The 21,172-nt window shown below is 45.7% G+C and overlaps 1 protein-coding gene across 2 annotated transcripts in view; it reads left to right on the top strand.

Annotated features, from left to right (window-relative positions):
• Positions 1 to 1,774: 1,774 nt before the first annotated feature.
• CHRND (cholinergic receptor nicotinic delta subunit) overlaps positions 1,775 to 21,172 on the top strand; it is a 48,847-nt gene continuing 29,449 nt past the window's right edge. The window contains exons 1-3 of one of the 2 annotated variants that reach the window (XM_068281267.1): positions 1,775 to 1,922; positions 8,061 to 8,206; positions 21,109 to 21,153. In XM_068281267.1, the coding sequence (XP_068137368.1) occupies positions 1,874 to 1,922; positions 8,061 to 8,206; positions 21,109 to 21,153 (240 nt within the window). In that variant the 5' untranslated portion in view covers positions 1,775 to 1,873. The remainder of the gene's footprint in view (positions 1,923 to 8,060; positions 8,207 to 21,108; positions 21,154 to 21,172) is intronic. The other variant, XM_068281268.1, reaches the window with a different exon arrangement.

Raw genomic sequence — 21,172 nt, 5'->3', positions numbered from 1 at the left:
CCTGAAAGATTATGATTCTTTCCAGATTTTAGGGTCTAAAAACTGCAATTTTTTTGCACCATTTTAGACCCTAAAACTTGGAAAAAATCATGCTGCCAGGGAGATCTGCAGCAGTTCCAGGAATCACTCACCTCCCCGGCTCCAGCACTGCAGTTATCCCTCCATCCTCTGGGTGGCGCTGCAACTTTAAAGTGAGATTGCCGGCTGTCATCATGTCAACAGACGGTGATCTCACCAAGAGAAAGCAGAGCCCCGGAGGAGAGGAGGAAAAATGGTGGCTGACGTCGGGTGGCTGAGGTATGTAGAAACACCCGCTGTGCGCATTGATGCACACAGCCTCCGGCGGCTACCCTGAGCACAGGTCAGGATTACCGCTCTGAGCTGCGGTTTTCCGCCCCGACCCTATCTTGGGATTACCGCCAAGGAGGTTAATCTTCTGGTATGCAAGTGACTGTTGTAACCTTCACTGATAAGGAATTGCATCTTAAAACTCTTTCCTGCTGAGATCAACTTCTGACAACAGGGGATAGATAAATAAGTAAGTCTACTTTGTAGATGTTTAAATATAAAATAAAACCATGGTGTCACGCATACTAGGGATGCGGATATAGGCGCAGCCGCCGCTTCCACATCTGAGCTGCCGCGTCCCTGGGCCTCCCGCTGGTGACAGTGAGGTCCGGTCTGTTAGGGGATGTTGGCGAGCGTCAGGCTCGCTCGCGCGCGGATCGCCAGAGTTCTTATGTTCTGAGGAGACGTGTCAGCTGACCTGGTGGTCAGCTGACAGCTGTCTGCCCGATCCTGCACTCTGATTGGTTGGGCCTCTGGGGCGGCACCGTTTGAATGATCCACGGTATATCAGGACCTGCCTTTCATTTGCTCTTTGTCTGTTGTTGCGAAAACTTCACAGTGATAGCTCTCAGACCTTAGTCAGATCCTGGTGTGTTTGAATCGGCAGGACCCCGGGGATTCACACATAGCTTAGGATTATTACTATTGTTATTGTATTGATATTTCTGTGTATGACCTTTTGCCTGAACCTCTGATTACTCTCTGTCTTCCGATTCTGTACCTCACCAATCTGATCTGTTGTCGACCTTTGCTTGTATACTGACTCCGATTTCTGTTTGACGATTCTGTACCTCCGATTGACCGATCTGTTACCAACTTTGCCTGTACGACCATTCTTTGTGATTGGTAGCCCCTGTCTCTCTGGGCTGTCATTCACCAGTACTCCGAGTTATTATTGTGCACCCAAACACGTGTGATCACACATTTGAATAAACTACTGACTATTGTTCTGATAGGGCACATTCTGGTCATCCGATACGTCACTGATCGTTACACATGGGATATCTAAAAAAAACTGTCATTTTTAGGAGTAGGAAGAGAAATACAATTGTTCATCTCATCAGTTTATTTTCACCTTGGATTCACTTTAAATATTTGATTGCATGCTCTCCAACAGTAAGGTACTGGCAGCAGTGCCATAGGAGTGTTTACTCTACACAGCTTTGGACTGATAACTTTTTTGTATGGTGGCAGTTTTTCCTCTCTCAGTGACACAACCATTTACACTCACTTCACAGTTCTAACTACTTCCTGTAAATCTGAGGAGTGGATAAAATATAGAATGTACGCTGTGTATTGAGTAATGTGCCCTTGTTATCTGTCAGCCCTCTTTGGCTGCTTGATCCGATCCATGCATTCCTGGCACGTTATTTATTTCCTAGTGTATTGCACCTGTCTCTGTCTGTCTGCATTGCTGGCTCACATTTCTTCTCCATAGTTCTTAATGTGTGTTCAGTGTTGGAGGAAGAACAGCAACAAGGGACAAGATATGCTGTTTTTATAGTGGCCAGAGAGCTAAAAAACTATGCCGTGGATTTGGTTTATTGTCACGCTGACCCTGTGCTTCTGTCAAGGTAGGATGTGGTCATTTTTAACCTGTTTTCTATTCATCACACCTAACTGAAATAGTCAAATTAAGGGAGTTTTCATAGTACTTCACAACAGCCACTGCTGACAAGATTTTAAATGGAATCTTTGTACAAGTTTTATGAATTTGTGATTTACATTTTCTGTGATCATATTATCCAACGTACTTCTTTCAATCCATATTTATTTCCAGTGTTTGTATAGGTTATATGTCAGTCTTTATATCTTAAAAAAACAGAGCATAGCATTATGGTTGCATATTGTATTTATTCAAAGACATAACATCAAACGTTGTTTCAGTAATATATTTTATGACTAACTACAAGATTTCTTTCCAAACTTTCGAAATTTTAAGTTTCCTCTTCAGGCATCATACAGAACTGGCTCAGGACCGTCCAGTTCTCATACAATTCTGTAACATGCCTGAAGAGGAATCTTACAATATTGTATTTAAGAGAGATGGTGTAAGTGTTCTATAGAGATAAAAACTCCTACAGGCCTTCATCCTGTACTAAGCATTATACAGTTATCTCTGCCTGGGAGTCCTCCCCTAATCTGTTACAGCTTCTGGATAGTCCTACTGTACGGATGATACTAATATTTATGTATTGCAAGATGTCTTGATGGTGGATAATTAACTTGAGATTCTGCTAACACTTCAAGATTGCAGACATTGGGCTTGATTCACAAAGCCGTGCAAACTGTTTAGCACGGGTGTGCTAAACAGTTAGCACGTGAAGTGCCGTTCGCGGACTTTTGTGCGCGCAAAGTGCCGCGATTCTCGCGATCAAAGTCTTATGCACGCGCAATTTCACGGCAATTTGCGCGCGCAAAAGTCCACAGTTGCGCGAATCGCGGCACTTTGCGCACGCAAAAGTCCCCGAACGCCACTTCACGTGCTAACTGTTTAGCACACCCGTGCTAAACAGTTTGCACGGCTTTGTGAATCAAGCCCATTGTATCACATAAAGGTCATGAAATAGAAGTCTGGTAGTAACTGTGAGGAACTTCTCTACATCCTATTAGAGTAATCTGAAGTGAGAGGCATATAGAGGCTGTTGATTAGGGGTGAGTATTCTCATGCATGCCCATAAAGTTTTGTTCATAAACTAATCTGTGCGAAGATGTGTTTCCTAATGGTCATAGACTTCAAAGCATTTGGCGAAAAATGTGTTTTCGCATTCCTATATATTTATACAAATATTCAGTTGTGTGAAAATGCATTTTTTTGCAAAAATTATTGTGCAACTAAAAATGCCCATATTTGTTCATCACTACCGTTGACCATCTGCCTTCCAAATTATTATGCACACAATATTTTTCTCTGATTTCCTAAATAGTCAAAGCAAGTGACAGTCATCAACCATTAGAATATGATTTGAATGCTACTGAACAAACCACCTAATAACAGTATGTTTTTCAAATATAAAATACTTAAAATGCACTGGTCAAAATTATTACACACAACAGAGTTTCAAAGTTAGTAAAGAACTAAAAATGGTCATTTATAGAATTTACACCGTTAGGAGTAGTGTTGCTCATAATTAAATTACATAATTACGTAATTCAAAATTGCTTGTAATTCAAACCCAGAAGGAGGAAGCATGTGAGTGATGGGGATCTTGAGTGAAGCGCATCAGTTATATGCGGTGACATCACCCGAGGACAGCGAGTTGTACTCTTAATTTCATTTACGAGCAACATTAAGTAGCAGGTCATATTTACTGAAATCAAAATCTATTTCAATCAAGAACATGTTAACAGGTCATGTTATATATGAACATTGGATTCCTTATTTGAGAGCAGTTCCACTATTCTTGCATCCATTGAACTTGTGAGTTTTGTAGAGTTTCTGCTTGAATTTCTTTGCAGGATGTCAGAATAGCCTCTCAGGGCTGCTGTTTGGATGTAAACTGCCTCCCACCCTCATGGATTGTTTGCTTGAGGATGTTTCAAAATTTCTCAATAGGACTGAGGTCAGGGGAGGATGAGGGCCACACCGTGAATTTCTCTCCTTTTATACCGATAGCAACCAATGGTGCAGAGGTATTCCTTGCAGCATGACATGGTGCATTGTCACGCATGAAGATGATTTTATCATGAAAAGCATGGTTCTTCTCTTTATACCATGGAAGAAAGTGTTCTGTCAGAAACTCCACACACTTTTCAGAGGTAATTTTCACACCTTCAGGAACCATAAAGGGGCCGACCAGCTCTCTCCCCATGATCCTGGCAGAAAACATGACTTTACCACCTCCTTGCTGATGTTGCAGCTTTGTTGGGACATGGTTTTCGCCCACCAACCATCCACCACTCCATCCATCTGGACCATCCAGGGTTGCATGGCACTCATCAGTAAACAAGACTGTTTGAAAATGAGTCTTCATGTAGTTATGGGCCCATTGCAGCCATTTCCGCTTGTGAGCATTGGCTATGGGTGGCCTAACATAAGGTTTATGCATAACTGCAATCCTCTGGAGGATCCTGCACCGTGTTGTTTGTGGGGTTTGCTGTGTTGTAATGGTATTTTAGCTACTGCCAACCTGGCAAACTAATTATCACAGGTGTTCGAGATTGATTTCAGGGATCAAAAGAGCTCTCAGACACAATGCCATCCATGAGTTTAATTGCTAAACAACATATTTAATCTTTATGACACTTAATTACAATTTGCGTAACAATTTGGAATGGCAATAGTAAATTCAGGAAAATCATCATACACCAAGAAAATACCATGTGTGTTCAGGTGTTTGCTACCCATAAAACACTGCTTGGTGCTCTCTTTTTCTTGCCATGTGTGAAATGCAATGTTCCACATATAGCACTACCAAATGCTTGTGAAAACCACCTCCAACAGTCTCTATGAGAGCCATAACCATGACACTCATCTTTCTGTCTGTAAAACAATGGTTTCCCCATAGCTGCCAGGAAAATAAGTGCCAAAGTGGTCATGTGAATAAACTTTCGGAGAGAATAGCCATCTTAGCAAGGATTGAAGAGGAAACCATGTTGATTAAAAACATAATAATAATAATAATAATATAAATGCACAAAAAAAGAAGAAGCAGAAACTAGTATGTTTAGAATAGATGGTATGTGTGTTGCAGGGTAATAGCAATTTCACATGCAGTGATTTTTTATTTTTTTTTACGACCTGCAATTTCTTAGGCACTAGAGTTTGTATCTAATATTGGGGGCTTGCTCAGACTAAAAGCTAAAGCAGTAATCCTCTCACAACCTGTTTCCTGTTACTGCACGGGTCTGGCTTCACACTGCTCCACCGTGATGCAGACGTCAAAATATTTATGCATGTGTTTTCAAGTGGTGGAGATGGCCGACTCTATTCACTTGCACTGAAGGGGGTTGTGCTGCTCCATACTACAGCACAACTAACACTAGTGTCAAGCTGTGGCACTTGGCACTACTGTCTGTGTGAACAAGGCTTTACTCTTTTGTACAGAAATCCTAACACTAGCCCAAATCTATTACATAACATAACACTAACAGAACCAGAGACAAAGCACCCTCATGTATTTTACCCTATATATCCATGGGAACATGACAGTAAACACCTACTCTGCTATTTGTTTCATTCTTCTCTGCTAAATCTGACTGTTATCAGCCCTCATAAGAATCCCCGACTGAGCATTCAGTCTAGCTTTGCCGCATAATGATTATAGCTGAGTCAGTCTTCTGTGATGTCTTTTCAAGCCCAAGTCTGTCCCCTTGTGGCTCTGCTTTACTGCTATTTATCCTCGAAGCAGCAAATCAGAGCCACAAGGGGGCAGGCTTGGGCTTGAAAAGGCATCACAGAAGACTGACTTAGCTATAATCATTCCAGTGAAAGCTAGACTGAATGCTCAGTCTAGGATTCTTATCAGGGCTGATAACAGGCAGATTTAGCAGAGAAGAATGAAAAAGAAAATGTTTACTGTCATGTTCCCATTGATGTGTATAGTAAAATACAGGTGGGTCTCTGGTTCCCTTTAAACCTGATACCTTGTGTTCCAGTATGACAATAATTTCACCAATTCTAATTTACTTCTAATATTCCAACTCTCAAACCCTCATTTAAATTGTAATCTACCCTGACCTTTTCACATGCTAAAATATGGATACTTTACTTTTAGAATAGATCAGTCTGTGCTTCAGTGGATGTAGGGTCCCGGGAACAATGTATCATATATGGTATCTCATGCCTTTGGAAGAGGATTTATTCCCTGATCAATTCACTCTTACCGTGCTAAATACCCCTGGACACAAAAATCCGGTTACTGGGATTTAAACAGGAGTCTATGCCCCATTCCTAGCATAAATTGATCCAATTAATTGTTACAGCAGTAAAACCTCTAACCTATCCTATTCTCTAGTAATTGGCAAAATTAATCACATGTTAAGGCATGAACACATCAACGCCATCATTAGCGTCAGAGCCGGCCACTTGTGGAAGGAGTGGGACCCATGGATCACTCAAGGGCTTTCCAGACAAACACAGCCATTCCAGCGCAGGAGACTTGGGCGCAGCAGTGAGTAACTTCAGCACAGTCAGAAGACGGAGCTGAAGTTACTTATAAAACACTATAATTCAGCCTCCAGCAATTGCTGGAAGCTGAATTATTTCATTCCCCACCATTCATGGCGGCCTGGAGGGGGAATAGTATTTAAAATCAATGTGAATGTGTGCAGGAGCAGGATAAGCCATACAGGCTGTATCCTGCGCCCAAGTCTCCTGCACCGATTCCTCTCCTGCGCCCAAGTCTCCGCCCCGAATTCCTCTCGTACACTTTCCAGAAGCTTGCAAGCCTTATTGGATCAGTATCTCTAGTTATATATATATTTTTTATCACTTGACTCTTTTAATGGAGTGACATCATACCTGTAAATCAGGACATAGTGCTTCTTGTTACCTTGTTGGCAGTAAACTAGCCTACTACTGAACTGCACGTTCCTTTTTGCTGTGCTGTCACAAGTTATGCTGAATCTTAAGTGTTTCAATGAGTCGCATGACTTATTGTGATACATCTTGTTTAATCTTATGTCCTCATTTATCTGATTACCTATGATAACTGGATTCCATGTTGGGTTTTCGCATTTGTATGCTGAAGTTCTTATGAAAATTGGCACTGTGCCCAATAAAATAATTTTGAATCTGAAGTGACATGTGACATGATGATATAGACATAATCACATATAATACTAGCCCTACTGAGGGCTCGTTTTCATATAGCGTGCTTTCAGCAGCGCTTATGGAAATGCGATCGCAGGGACAGCAGACAGTGCATAGACTGCTGTTTCCATACATGCGCTGTGATTCACCACTGAATCGACGCACATGGTTGCCTGCATTTCTGGGCAATCGTGCCTGCGATCCCATTAAGTGTAATGAATGGGATCGCCAGCTCCACCCCCGGGAGTGACATGCAATGCAGAGCCGCACAGCTGTGCGTTGCAATGGAAACGAGCCCTAAAAATGCATTAAAACATCCTGTTGGAGCCTATTAACGGCTCCGGGACTTTTTAATGCGTCGCTCGCTGTGCATGAGCGCACACCCCCTCCGCTGCTGTTATCCACCGGGACAAAGCTATCCGTGATTGGGGGAGGAGAACGAGCGTTCCTCTACCGAATCACAATGCGGGGAATGAATGGATAGGACCCCGATCAGGAGCCATGTCCATTCATAAAACAGGAAGTAGTTAGAAGATAGTAAAATTAAAAAAAAAAGGTGAACACTTTTTGTTCATATGCGATGTAGTTTTAAAAATATAACAGACACTCGCTGAGACATGAAAATGGCCCTTCGGTTTCAAAAAGGGTCGAGAATCACATGTTCCTTAATATCTTAGGCCATCTCATCCTTCCTAACATATAACTGACCAGCCAATTGAGGCAAACTTTGGTTGATCATCCACAAACCCTGTTGGCTGAAAAAACCCTGTACTGGTCACTGTTTTCTATAATGGTCTAGCACACACTATTTCCTGCTTCTCCACCACGGCCTCCTCTAACATAAAGCTGTTTGCATTGTTGCACTGAGCTTAAACGCTTACAAAGCATTCAGCAACCTTGAAACCTTACAGTCTATGGTCTACATGTTGTTTTCATAATCTACCTTTGCTTACTTTAGGTTCATGTGAGGAAAGTGAAGAAGAACGTCTAGTAAGATATTTGTTTGAAGAAAAGGGGTACAGAAAGGAAATACGACCAGTGGACCATCCAGATGATACATTAGATGTATATATATCATTGACACTTTCTAATCTCATCTCTCTGGTACGTCTATATTTTATGAAAAAGCTCTAGACTATTGTATTTCTGCTACAGCCATTCAGACTGCATTTTCATTCAGCCTGAAGCACACGCAGGCAGGATTAGGCTATCCCATTCACTGGTCTTATTAGAGTGGTACAGGTAATACTCCTATGCTGAATACAGAGAGGAGAGTCTCTTAGAGGTCTATCGCATGAGGGGCCAAGGTGGACCCTTCTCCTTAGTTGTTTCCAAGTTCACACCTTGTCAATAAAATGCCTTTAAACCCCCAGCAAGCAAGAAAATACACAAAATCAATTTTGATAGTACTTTTTCTTCTACTTTTGGTACTTTTTTTAATTGCAAAATGCTGAAACCTTATTTTAAAAAGTAGATGAAAAATTATCACCTAGGGGAAAACTTAGTAGAAAAAGTGAATTGCATATGGGCCGTGCCTTCTCATTTCTCCCAAGTACTGCCTTCCTTCTGTTTTTTCAGAGCCCAAGGCCATGGCCTTTGTGGCCTTTCCAGAACTTTCTATGATGGGACTAAGGGCCCTTTTCCACTGGCTGCGGTACATCGCGGTGCTCATTTTCCACTATGGCGCTTCGATCGCAATTTGTTTTTCGCTGAAACGCGATCGGCGTCCAGCACGATTCTTGTTGCGATCGCGTTACATTCCCGATGGCGGTACAGCGGAACGTGGACAGTAGAAAAAGGAGCTTGCGTGATTGCAAGCGCAGGTGATTTGCGTTTGCGATCGCGCTTGCTAGTGGAAAAGGGCCCTAGGAAATGTTGTAGGGATTTTGATAGTGGCCTTGCCTATGTAAAGAACTCAAGAAGATTCCTATAATACACCAGTGCTTTTGCAGAATGTAGGGCAGGGTTGTGTTTAGTAATTATATGCCTCAATGAGTAAGTGGTAAAACGTAAAGTTGTACTCCATGATAATCGAAAGTGTAGCTGCTTCCCATATCTCCAAGTGCTACATAAAATAATCTAGTTAATTCAACAAAAATGTTATATTATATAATATTCAACTACTTAAGGACAGCGCTAATTAAAATCTACGCCCTGTTCTGATGGCTATCTGGCTGCCAGGGCGTAGATTTTAATACACCAACGCTGCACGTTCTCACCGCTTTCGTCACTCCCGACGATCTCGTCGCTTTCTTTCTACCGCAGTTCCCTCGCTCTGCCGTCTCAATTACGGCAGAGCTCTGTGAGCGGGTCAGGAGCCGATTTCTTTGGTTTGTCTATCAACGTAAGCAGCTTCCATTGGCTTACATTGATAGGCAGGGTCAGAAGCCAATGAAAGCAGCTCCTGAGTGGCTCACAGGAACTCTACCGTCATAGAGACGGCAAAGTGGGTGGCTGAAGTTCCCGGCAAGGACCGCGATTGCAGCAGGTATGTGCATCGATTTGTCAGTATTCTACGTTATTTTGCCTTTTCTTGTACCAGCGGTCTTTAGTCCTTCAGAGAGCAGAGACCGCTGGTACTTAAGTGGTTAAGCCATTGCCTGCTGTCCCATTGTTTGGCTTCTCCACTCTACTCCCCACCCTGCTGGAGGCGAAGTGCCACACTCTTGTGAATAAGTTAGGGTTGGGAATCAGATAGTAGAAAGCACTTTTGCCTTGTATGATGTATGGCTATCTGAATCAAAGGGTCTGCTGGTGGCAGTATTTTCCTAAATTTCCTTTATTGTCAACCACCAGGTGTTTCTTTACTATTTTTACAAATACCTGTAATTTTCTGTATGGCCTGTGGGTGGTACAAAGAACACAGCTCTCTCAAAGGACATACCAGAATGTGCTCTTCCCTAATTGTGTCTTAGACACCTGTACTTGTAAGGACTGCAATTCCCTCCCCAATTGGCCAGTCTATTTCAGAACCTTCTGGTCCTTTCCTTTTCCCTGCCACCCTGGCCCCTGCCTGCTTTTTGACTCAGGGTTTGACCTGATTCCTGTTCTTGCCTTGCCCTTTGCTTGCTGATTATTTGCAAGTCACCTGGTTGTATACATTGACTATTTGTAATTACTGGAAGTTATTTAGATAATTAGGATTGTGCATGTAAATGTCAACTGACCTGAAAGGTATATGTAGGCTGCCCTATTTTTTTTTCACTTCGTCTAATACTTTTACAAGCAAATAAAGAAAATCGGAAAGCTGGCACTGCTGCAGGTGTTCAATTTATTGCTACAACATCATAAAGTGCAAATGTGCAATTGTATAACATCAAGTCAAATTGCAATTGGTGGTTTTATATCATCCAGAGCCGGCGTGTGACGTCACTTCCGGTTGTAGCGCCACCCATACTTCCGCAACGTGTGCGCGTACGTATTGACGCATGTGCGTCATTGTGCGACACACACGTATATAATTACGCATGGCGCCAGTATTGTACGCGTGTCCACTGGATACATGCGTACTGCATTATTATGCATGGCGCATGCGTAAAAATAGTGCCATCAGAGAAGGAAAAGAAGCTCCCTCTAATAGCCAAAAATGAGTATGGCATATGTTTATGTATTAACCCACAATGCCTTCTTGTTTGATAGGAGATGGTATTGGCAGGTGTCGGGGACCGCCATGGGGACAGGGGTCTCCTGCACCTATGCCAACATTTTCCTGGCATGGTGGGAGGAACTTTTTATACACTCGGAGGATAATCCATACAGGGCAGATCTCAGGATGTGGTCCAGGTACGTGGACGACATCTTGGTATTTTGGTCCGGGACTCGTGAATCCTTTTTTAGTTTTCTATCCCACATCAACTGCAATTTCATTAATATGGCTTTCACAGCTGTGATTCATTCAGAAAAAATTGCTTTTCTTGATCTCGAATTGGTAGTTAGAGAGGATAGTTTAATATCTAAAGGATATCACAAACCTACAGCGAGTAATGCTCTATTGCACAAATTAAGTTTTCACCCTGCTCACGTGACTCGGACTCTGCCCTACTCCCAGTTCCTCAGGTTACGCTGTAACAATGCGAACGATGCGGATTTCCGCCATCAATCTGAGGAATTGGGGGTGAGGCTGTTAGCTAGAGGCTACAAGAAACAGGAGATTCAAGAGGCCTTCACTAAAACCAATTGCAAGACAAGACCAGATCTCTTAAGGAGGAAACCAATAAACCCTTCCATACAACGGAGGATTCCTTTCTCTTTTGGCTATACAAACATGGCGGATTATGTGAAGAAAGTAATCCAGAGAAACTGGGACATTTTGATCAGAGATCCTATCTTGAAACCTATTGTTGCTGAAGGACCTCTCTTCTCATTCAGAAGATCACCTACGATAGGCTCATTAGTGAGCAGAAGTGAATTTAGGTCGGCAAGTGGAAGTGATTGGTTACGTGAAGGCGGGCCTAGGGGGAACCACAGATGTGGCCACTGCAGATCGTGTAGCCAGATGGCAGTTAGTTGCCAATTTCATATTGGCCCACTTTGACGAACAGTGCGCTCGTTTTTCACATGTCAAACACGATATGCTGTGTATACAATGTGGTGCCCCTGTGGAAAGTTTTATATAGGGGAGACCACGAGAAGAAGCAATGCTGATTTTTAAATCAGAAGCTATGGGACCTTTGGGTCTTAATGACCATACAGATTTATCCTGCTTTCTGGACCCTTGAAATTCCTTATCCCCTCCCCCATCCCTGAACCCTTCCCTTCCTCCCCTTTCTCCCTTTGTTTGCCTCAGGTGCATGTGTGCCATTAACTCAATGACTTTTCAATGGTCCCTTTTGTTGTTATTACTGCAGAGCGTGGTATGAAACCATTGATTCACCTACTCTCCTACCTCGTCCAAGCTTGCTCATCCCTATGGCGGATACCCGCCTAGGGAAGTGGGCAATTTTATTGTCCCTTCCAGTTTTTGCCCCCCATTTTTTTCTTCCCCACTTAAAAATGCACTTTATGAAGTAAATTATAAATCCCCATGTTTGAAAAAGTGAACAAAGAAGGATTTTTTATATAGGCATAATTCAGTTCACATTGACACCAAGGGTAATCCACTAACTTCCACCTATTCAGGACCTCCTGATCGTCTAACTGTACTATATGCTTTTTCTTTCCTTCTTTTTGTGCTTTGTATTTATGTCCTTTTCTTTCTTTCTTTTCTTCCACTCTACTCTTCTAGCCTAAGGTGTGGATGTAACTGAGCTATGCCATACTCATTTTTGGCCATTAGAGGGAGCTTCTTTTCCTTCTCTGATGGCACTATGGCATGCGCCATGCATAATAATGCAGTATGCATGTATCCAATGGACACGCGTACAATACTGGCGCCATGCGTAATTATATACATGTGTGTCGCACAATGACGCACATGTGTCAATACATACGCGCACACGTTGCGGAAGTATGGGCGGCGCTACCACCGGAAGTGACGTCACACGCCGGCTCTGGATGATATAAAACCAGAAGCCATTGCCTACATGGTTGTAGCCTCCGTAGAAGCGCTGTTTAGCGTGAAACGGCCGTCAGGCATCCAGTGCCCACCACCACCCACGCCTCTTCTCACAGGGTATGTGCTCCACCAATTGCAATTTGACTTGATGTTATACAATTGCACATTTGCACTTTAGGATGTTGTAGCAATAAATTGAACACCTGCAGCAGTGCCAGCTTTCCGATTTTCTTTATTTGCTTGTCATCAGAACCTCAAGCTTGAGCACGCAAACAGGGTGTTAAGAAGAGGTAAACCTGAGGTCCTCATACATCTACTGCAAGTCCCAGTGTTGAGTGGTATATGCTTGCCGCTGTAGTGCCAACCTTCTGTCTTCTTCTGCTTGCTCTAATACTTTTAGTCAGAGCCATTGAATAAGCATGCAAATCAGATGTTTGACTTTATTGGTTGCATGCTTGTTTCAGGTGTGAATCAGACATTACTGATGCATGTAAAAATCACAGGATGCCAGGCAACTGTTATTGTTTATAGAAAATAAATATGGCAGCCTCCATGTACCTCTCAGTTCAGTTGTCCTTTAAAGCTGATAACCAGCTTATAACCCATGTTCAACAGATCCTCTTCTCCTATGACGTTATATCCGTGTCTGTCCACTTCTGGCACGTACTCCCACCCCACTGAAGTTCATTATGGCATTCTCTCTACTCGAGCTAGAGAAAACCTGATGGCATTTTTTAGCGGGGGTGGGGTTACGGGTCGGTAGTCGGCAGACACACAGCCCCGGGACTGATTCACAAGATTAAGACCGTCAGCTAAATCAATGCTAGGCCCCGGCAAACTCTGCAGTGCGTTGACGCATGATCCGTGCCTACTGTATGGATTATGCAGCAATCAAGTCTATGGCAACGCGCATGTGATCAAGGTTAGAGTTGGGCCGAACCTCCGATTTTCGGTTCGCGAACCGGGTTCGCGAACTTTCGCGAAAGGTTCGGTTCGCGTTAAAGTTCGCGAACCGCAATAGACTTCAATGGGGATGCGAACTTTGAAAAAAAAAAAAAATTATGCTGGCCACAAAAGTGATGGAAAAGATGTTTCAAGGGGTCTAACACCTGGAGGGGGGGATGGCGGAGTGGGATACATGCCAAAAGTCCCCGGGAAAAATCTGGATTTGACGCAAAGCAGCGTTTTAAGGGCAGAAATCACATTGAATGCTAAATGACAGGCCTAAAGTGCTTTCAAACATCTTGCATGTGTATACATCAATCAGGTAGTGTAATTAAGGTACTGCTTCACACTGACACACCAAACTCATCGTGTAACGCACCGCAAACAGCTGTTTGTGTAGTGACGGCCGTGCTTTACTGGTGCGCACCATGGCGAGAGTGCAGGTTTTGGTGGCTTTACAGCCCATATGGTCATCTGGCTGATGTAGCTGAATGACAGAACAGTGACTGTCCAGCTGATCAAATTTGGTCTGACCACAATGAGGCAACGACCTTATTATCGTGGGTGTGCCCCCCGAGACACTCATCTAGACGCCGGTCATTGCTCCATTGTGATACGCAAGCCCCTTCACCACGGCAAGGTAATGATCACGAAGGGGAATGGGCGCATGTACATGCCTTTTCTTTTGTTGTTGCAGCTGCCCGCAGTGCAGCCAGAAAAATTAGGCAGTCATGTACACGCACCCGAAAAATTATTACAGCGGCCGCTGCTAGCAGCGGCCTAAAAAATTCAGCAATCCGCCTGGAGTCCCGGACCCTGTTGGTGGTGGCGGAGAAGGTAGTCAAGCGGCCTGCAGGCAGACATGCTGTGTGGAGGGACTGGGAGCGACTTAGTCTTCTTGGGGCAGGCCAGGCAGCCAGTCACACGGCGTGCAGGCAGAGATGCTGTATGTGCGGGGACTGACTTAGTCTTGGGGCGGGCAGCAGCCCTCCGGGATCCATGCCTCATTCATTTTGATAAAGGTGAGGTACTTAACACTTTTGTGACTTAGGCGACTTCTCTTCTCTGTGACAATGCCTCCAGCTGCGCTGAAGGTCCTTTCTGAGAGGACGCTTGCGGCAGGGCAGGAGAGAAGTTGGATGGCAAAATGGGACAGCTCTGGCCACAGGTCAAGCCTGCGCACCCAGTAGTTCAAGGGTTCCTCATCGCTGTTCACAGCAGTGTCTACATCCACACTTAAGGCCAGGTAGTCGGCTACCTGCCGTTCCAGGCGTTGGTGGAGGGTGGATCCGGAAGGGCTACGGCGAGGCATTGGACTAAAGAACGTCCGCATGTCCGACATCACCATGAGATCGCTGGAGCGTCCTGTCTTTGACTGCGTGGACACGGGAGGAGGATTAGTGGCAGTGGTACCTTGCTGGCGTTGTGCCGTCACATCACCCTTAAAGGCATTGTAAAGCATAGTTGACAGCTGGTTCTGCATGTGCTGCATCCTTTCCACCTTCCGGTGAGTTGGTAACAGGTCCGCCACTTTGTGCCTGTACCGAGGGTCTAGTAGTGTGGCCACCCAGTACAGCTCATTCCCCTTGAGGTTTTTTATACGGGGGTCCCTCAACAGGCAGGACAGCATAAAAGACGACATCTGCACAAAGTCGGATCCAGTACCCTCCATCTCCTCTTGCTCTTCCTCAGTGACGTCAGGTAAGTCAACCTCCTCCCCCCAGCCGCGAACAATACCACGGGAAGGTTGAGCAGCACAAGCCCCTTGCGATGCCTGCTGAGGTTGTTCTCCTGCCGCTGTCCCCTCCTCCTCCTCCTCCCCCAAAGAAACACCTTGCTCATCATCCTCTGAGTCTGATTCGTCTTCTGCACACGACTTCTCTTCTTCCTCCTCCTCCCCCCTCTGTGCTGCCGCAGGTGTTGAGGAAACAGCTGGGTCTGATGAAAATTGGTCCCATGCCTGTTCCTGCCGTAACGGTTCCTGGTCACGCTCATTCACAGCTTCATCCGCCACTCTACGCACAGCACGCTCCAAGAAGTAAGCGTAGGGAATTAAGTCGCTGATGGTGCCCTCACTGCGGCTCACCAGGTTGGTCACCTCCTCAAACGGCCGCATGAGCCTGCATGCATTCTCCATCAGTGTCCAGTTGTCGGGCCAGAACATCCCCATCTTCCCAGACTGTTTCATTCTACTCCAGTTGTAGAGGTAGTGGGTCACGGCTTTCTTCTGTTCTAGCAGGTGGGAGAACATGAGCAGGGTCGAGTTCCAGCGAGTCGGGCTATCGCAAATGAGGCGTCTCACCGGCATGTTGTTTTTGCGCTGAATTTCCGCAAAGCGTGCCATGGCTGTGTAAGACCGCCTCAAATGCCCACAGAACTTCCTGGCCTGCTTCAGGACATTCGCTAAGCCAGGGTACTTTGCCACAAATCTTTGAACCACTAGATTCATGACATGTGCCATGCAGGGTATGTGTGTCAGCTTCCCCATATGCAAAGCGGCAAGCAGATTGCTGCCGTTGTCGCACACCACGTTGCCTATCTCCAGGTGGTGCGGGGTCAGCCACTCATCCACCTGTTTCTTAAGAGCAGCCAGGAGAGCTGCTCCAGTGTGACTCTCCGCTTTGAGACAAGCCATGTCTAAGATGGCGTGACACCGTCGTACCTGGCATGCAGCATAGGCCCTGCGGAGCTGGGGCTGTGTAGCTGGAGAGGAGAACTGCCACTCAGCCAAGGAGGAGGAGGACAGCGAAGAGCATGTAGCAGGAGGAGAGGAGGTGGCAGGAGGCCTGCCTGCAAGCCGTGGAGGTGTCACAATTTGGTCCGCTGCGCCCTGCTTGCCATCGTTCACCACCAGGTTCACCCAATGGGCTGTGTAGGTAATGTAGCGGCCCTGCCCGTGCTTGGCAGACCAGGCATCCGTGGTCAGGTGTACCCTTGACCCAACGCTCTTCGCAAGAGATGACACCACTTGCCTCTCAACTTCACGGTGCAGTTGGGGTATGGCCTTTCTCGAAAAATAAGTGCGGCCTGGCATCTTCCACTGCGGTGTTCCGATGGCCACAAATTTACGGAAGGCCTCAGAGTCCACCAGCCGGTATGGTAACAGCTGCCGAGCTAACAGTTCCGCCACGCCAGCTGTCAGACGGCGGGCAAGGGGGTGACTGGCCGAAATTGGCTTCTTCCGCTCAAACATTTCCTTCACGGACACCTGACTGCTGCTGTGGGCAGAGGAGCAGGAAGCGCTCAAGGGCAGAGGCGGAGTGGAGGAGGGTGCCTGTGAAGGTGGAAGGGAGAAAGCGGCAGAAGCAGATAATGCACCTGATGGAGGAGGAAGAGGAGAAGGAGGGTGGCTTTGCTTTTGTGTGCTGCTGCTGCTTTTGCTCAGGTGGCCATCCCATTGCTGTTTGTGCCTTTTCTCCAGGTGCCTTCGTAAGGCACTTGTCCCTACGTGAGTGTTGGCCTTTCCACGGCTCAATTTTTGTTGGCAGAGCGAGCAGATGGCTTTGGTCCGATCTGAGGCACACACATTAAAAAATTTCCACACCGCTGAGCCACCCTGGGATGTGGGCACTATGGGGACCTCAGCAGCTGATGCTGAAGGGCAAGTTGGCTGGCTGTACATAGGTGGCAATACATGGTGCCGGACACTGCCACCAGCTGTTTCTGACGAAGAGCTGCCCCAGCTTCTTTCAGCAACTTCTCTCCTCCTCCTACTCTCTGACTCCCCCTCTGAACTGTCCCCCTCTTCATCTCCTCTATTGGGTACATACAGTGGATCCCTATCATCGTCATCATCGTAATCATCCTGCCCAGCTTCGCTTGCCTCAGACAAATCCAAACATGCACCAACATCAGTAGGTCCTTCATCCTCCTTACACGTTACATCCATAATGTTGCCGCGTAACTCAGACATATGAGCTGGTGAAAATTCATCTGGCTGTAACAACAATGGCTGTGCATCAGTGATTTCACCACTAAATAATTCTTGCGAAGTGTCAAATGCAGCGGAAGTGGTGCTAGTAGTAGCACTGGTGGCTGAGCAAGATGAGGTGTTCTGTGTCGCTAAATACTCAACCACGTCCTGACAATCTTGGGAGGTGATGGGACGTGCCTTCTTCCGAGCACTGTACTGTGGGCCAGGTCCACACGAAATTACATTTACACGACCTCGCGCAGACCTGCCGGGTGGCCTTCCTCTGGCTCTGCCACTACCTCTTCCTCTACCTGTTTTGTCCATATCGGGTATGCACGGAGTGGTATATCACACTGCGTGCACTCACGTAGGTAGGTGGGTTCACTTAACTGCACAGGTATGCGCACTGATGCGGTGGGTTCACTGAACAGAACAGGTATACAGTGGCGGGTTCACAGAACAGGTATGCAGTGGCGGGTCCACTGAACAGAACAGGTATGCAGTGGCGGGTTCACTTAACTGCACAGGTATGCGCACTGATGCGGTGGGTTCACTGAACAGAACAGGTATGCAGTGGCGGGTTCACTTAACTGCACAGGTATGCGCACTGATGCGGTGGGTTCACTGAACAGAACAGGTATGCAGTGGCGGGTTCACTAAACAGAACAGGTATACAGTGGCGGTTCACTAAACAGAACAGGTAAGCAGTGGCGGGTCCACTGAACAGAACAGGTATGCAGTGGCGGGTTCACTAAACAGAACAGGTATGCAGTGGCGGGTTCACTGAACAGAACAGGTATACAGTGGCGGTTCACTAAACAGAACAGGTATGCAGTGGCGGGTCCACTGAACAGAACAGGTATGCAGTGGCGGGTTCACTTAACTGCACAGGTATGCGCACTGATGCGGTGGGTTCACTGAACAGAACAGGTATGCAGTGGCGGGTTCACTAAACAGAACAGATATATAGTGGCGGTTCACTAAACAGAACAGGTAAGCAGTGGCGGGTCCACTGAACAGAACAGGTATGCAGTGGCGGGTTCACTAAACAGAACAGGTATGCAGTGGCGGGTTCACTAAACAGAACAGGTATACAGTGGCGGTTCACTAAACAGAACAGGTATGCAGTGGCGGGTCCACTGAACAGAACAGGTATGCAGTGGCGGGTTCACTTAACTGCACAGGTATGCGCACTGATGCGGTGGGTTCACTGAACAGAACAGGTATGCAGTGGCGGGTTCACTTAACTGCACAGGTATGCGCACTGATGCGGTGGGTTCACTGAACAGAACAGGTATGCAGTGGCGGGTTCACTTAACTGCACAGGTATGCGCACTGATGCGGTGGGTCCACTGAACAGAACAGGTATGCAGTGGCGGGTTCACTAAACAGAACAGGTATACAGTGGCGGGTCCACTGAACAGAACAGGTATGCAGTGGCGGGTTCACTAAACAGAACAGGTATGCAGTGGCGGGTCCACTGAACAGAACAGGTATGCAGTGGCGGGTTTACTAAACAGAACAGGTATACAGTGGCGGTTCACTAAACAGAACAGGTATACAGTGGCGGTTCACTAAACAGAACAGGTATGCAGTGGCGGGTCCACTGAACAGAACAGGTATGCGCACTGATGCGGTGGGTTCACTGAACAGAACAGGTATGCAGTGGCGGGTTCACTAAACAGAACAGGTATACAGTGGCGGTTCACTAAACAGAACAGGTATACAGTGGCGGTTCACTAAACAGAACAGGTATGCAGTGGCGGGTCCACTGAACAGAACAGGTATGCGCACTGATGCGGTGGGTTCACTGAACAGAACAGGTATGCAGTGGCGGGTTCACTAAACAGAACAGGTATACAGTGGCGGGTCCACTGAACAGAACAGGTATGCAGTGGTGGGTTCACAGCACAGGTATGCAGTGGTGGGTTCACAGCACAGGTATGCAGTGGTGGGTTCACAGCACAGGTATGCAGTGGTGGGTTCAATGAACAGGTATACAGTGGCGGGTCCACTGAACAGAACAGGTATGCAGTGGTGGGTTCACAGCACAGGTATGCAGTGGTGGGTTCACAGAACAGGTATGCAGCCAGACAGGAACAAGCTAAGCCTAACTAATCTTTCCCTGAGAGACAGTCTGCAGCAGCTCGCCCTACTCTGACTAATGCAGGCACACGAGTGGCCGTAATGGCCGCCGCTGCCTGCCTTATATAAGGGGGGGTGGGGCTCCAGGGGCTAGTGTAGCCTAATTGGCTACCCTGGGCCTGCTGACTGTGATGTAGAGGGTCAAAGTTGACCCTCCATGTGCATTATGGGGCGAACCGAACTTCCGCAAAGGTTCGCCTGCGGGACGCGAACGCGAACCACTGAAGTTCGCATGGAACCGTTCGGCCCAACTCTAATCAAGGTAAACAAGCGGCGTACTTCCTGTCCAGAAAGGAGCACTCCGCTGAGTAGGGGTAATGTGACACGGGACATTGTGTGGTGCAATCATCCTGCTTCGGGCTCTCCTGCCGCAGTCTGATTGCACCGCACCAAGTACGGAAGTATCCTTAAAGATTTAGATTACCCTACTAATTCCAAAATTGAACATGGTATTGTTTCAAAACATCCATTCAGATTTCTGTAAATTATAAGTATGGCTTTTGGAACTTCAGGTGGCCATCTATTGATGGGTTGTTTTTTGTTTTTTTTTTGTATCGATATAATTTGATTTTTCATTGTTATTATTTTCAGACCTACCTTGTTATGATAATCGGCAGTACCCATTAAGGTGTTATCATTACCATCCATCACTCTCTAGCTGTTCTTTTATAAGAATTCCATAAAGCATAGTGCTTTAAAAATCGATCGGTGGTGCCCCCTCTTGTAGGTATCACCCTATGCATCTGCCTGGTTTGCCTACACCTAAAAACAATCCTGCCACTATATCATAACTATCCTCATTTCCCACACCCCACATTTATTCATTCATCACACTGATTACTTTTAAAATGTGCTATTTACAATTTTGGGTTTCATTAGGCTTCTAATACTTCAAAAGATGCTTCACTGTTAATACAAGTGGTTTTCTCAAATTGTGTTGGTTGTAAGCTCAAGTAGGCTTTATTTCTGTATTATAGTTTGTACTTGTTAGGTATGTAGGTTTACCTTTTTTTATTTTACCCTAATTTATTGTACGTTCATATTGGCACACTGGGTATTCTAGAATGCTTAAAGAACAACAGAAGTGAGAAGTATATTGAGGCTGCTATATTTATTTCCTTTTAAACAATACCAGTTGTCTGGCAGCCCTGCTGGTCTGTTTGGCTGCAGCAGTGTCTGAATCACACCAGAAACAAGCATGCAGCTAATCTTGTCAGAATTTACAATAATGTCAGAAACATCTGATTTGTTGCATGCTTGTTCAGGGTCTATGGCTAAAAGTATTAGAGGCAGAGGATCATCAGGATAACCAAGCAACTGGTATTTCTTAAAAGGAAATAAATATGGCAGCCTCCACATACCTCTCACTGCAGTTGTCCTTTAAAGTGACTCCGAACCTTAGTATTGAAAATAAAAGTAAAGGTGCATCATTTCCCTTTTCACACTGCAAAGTGTTTGCCACCATTCTGACATTACACTTACATGTACAACATTATCATTTTATTGCAGAAAGAAGCAGATGAAACACTTACCACAAATGTTTGGGTTGAGCAGGTATGTTATATACTTTTTA

The sequence above is a fragment of the Hyperolius riggenbachi genome, chromosome 4, assembly GCF_040937935.1.
Source record: "Hyperolius riggenbachi isolate aHypRig1 chromosome 4, aHypRig1.pri, whole genome shotgun sequence".
Classification (NCBI taxonomy): domain Eukaryota; kingdom Metazoa; phylum Chordata; class Amphibia; order Anura; family Hyperoliidae; genus Hyperolius; species Hyperolius riggenbachi.
This window is presented reverse-complemented; position numbering and strand designations above follow the sequence as displayed.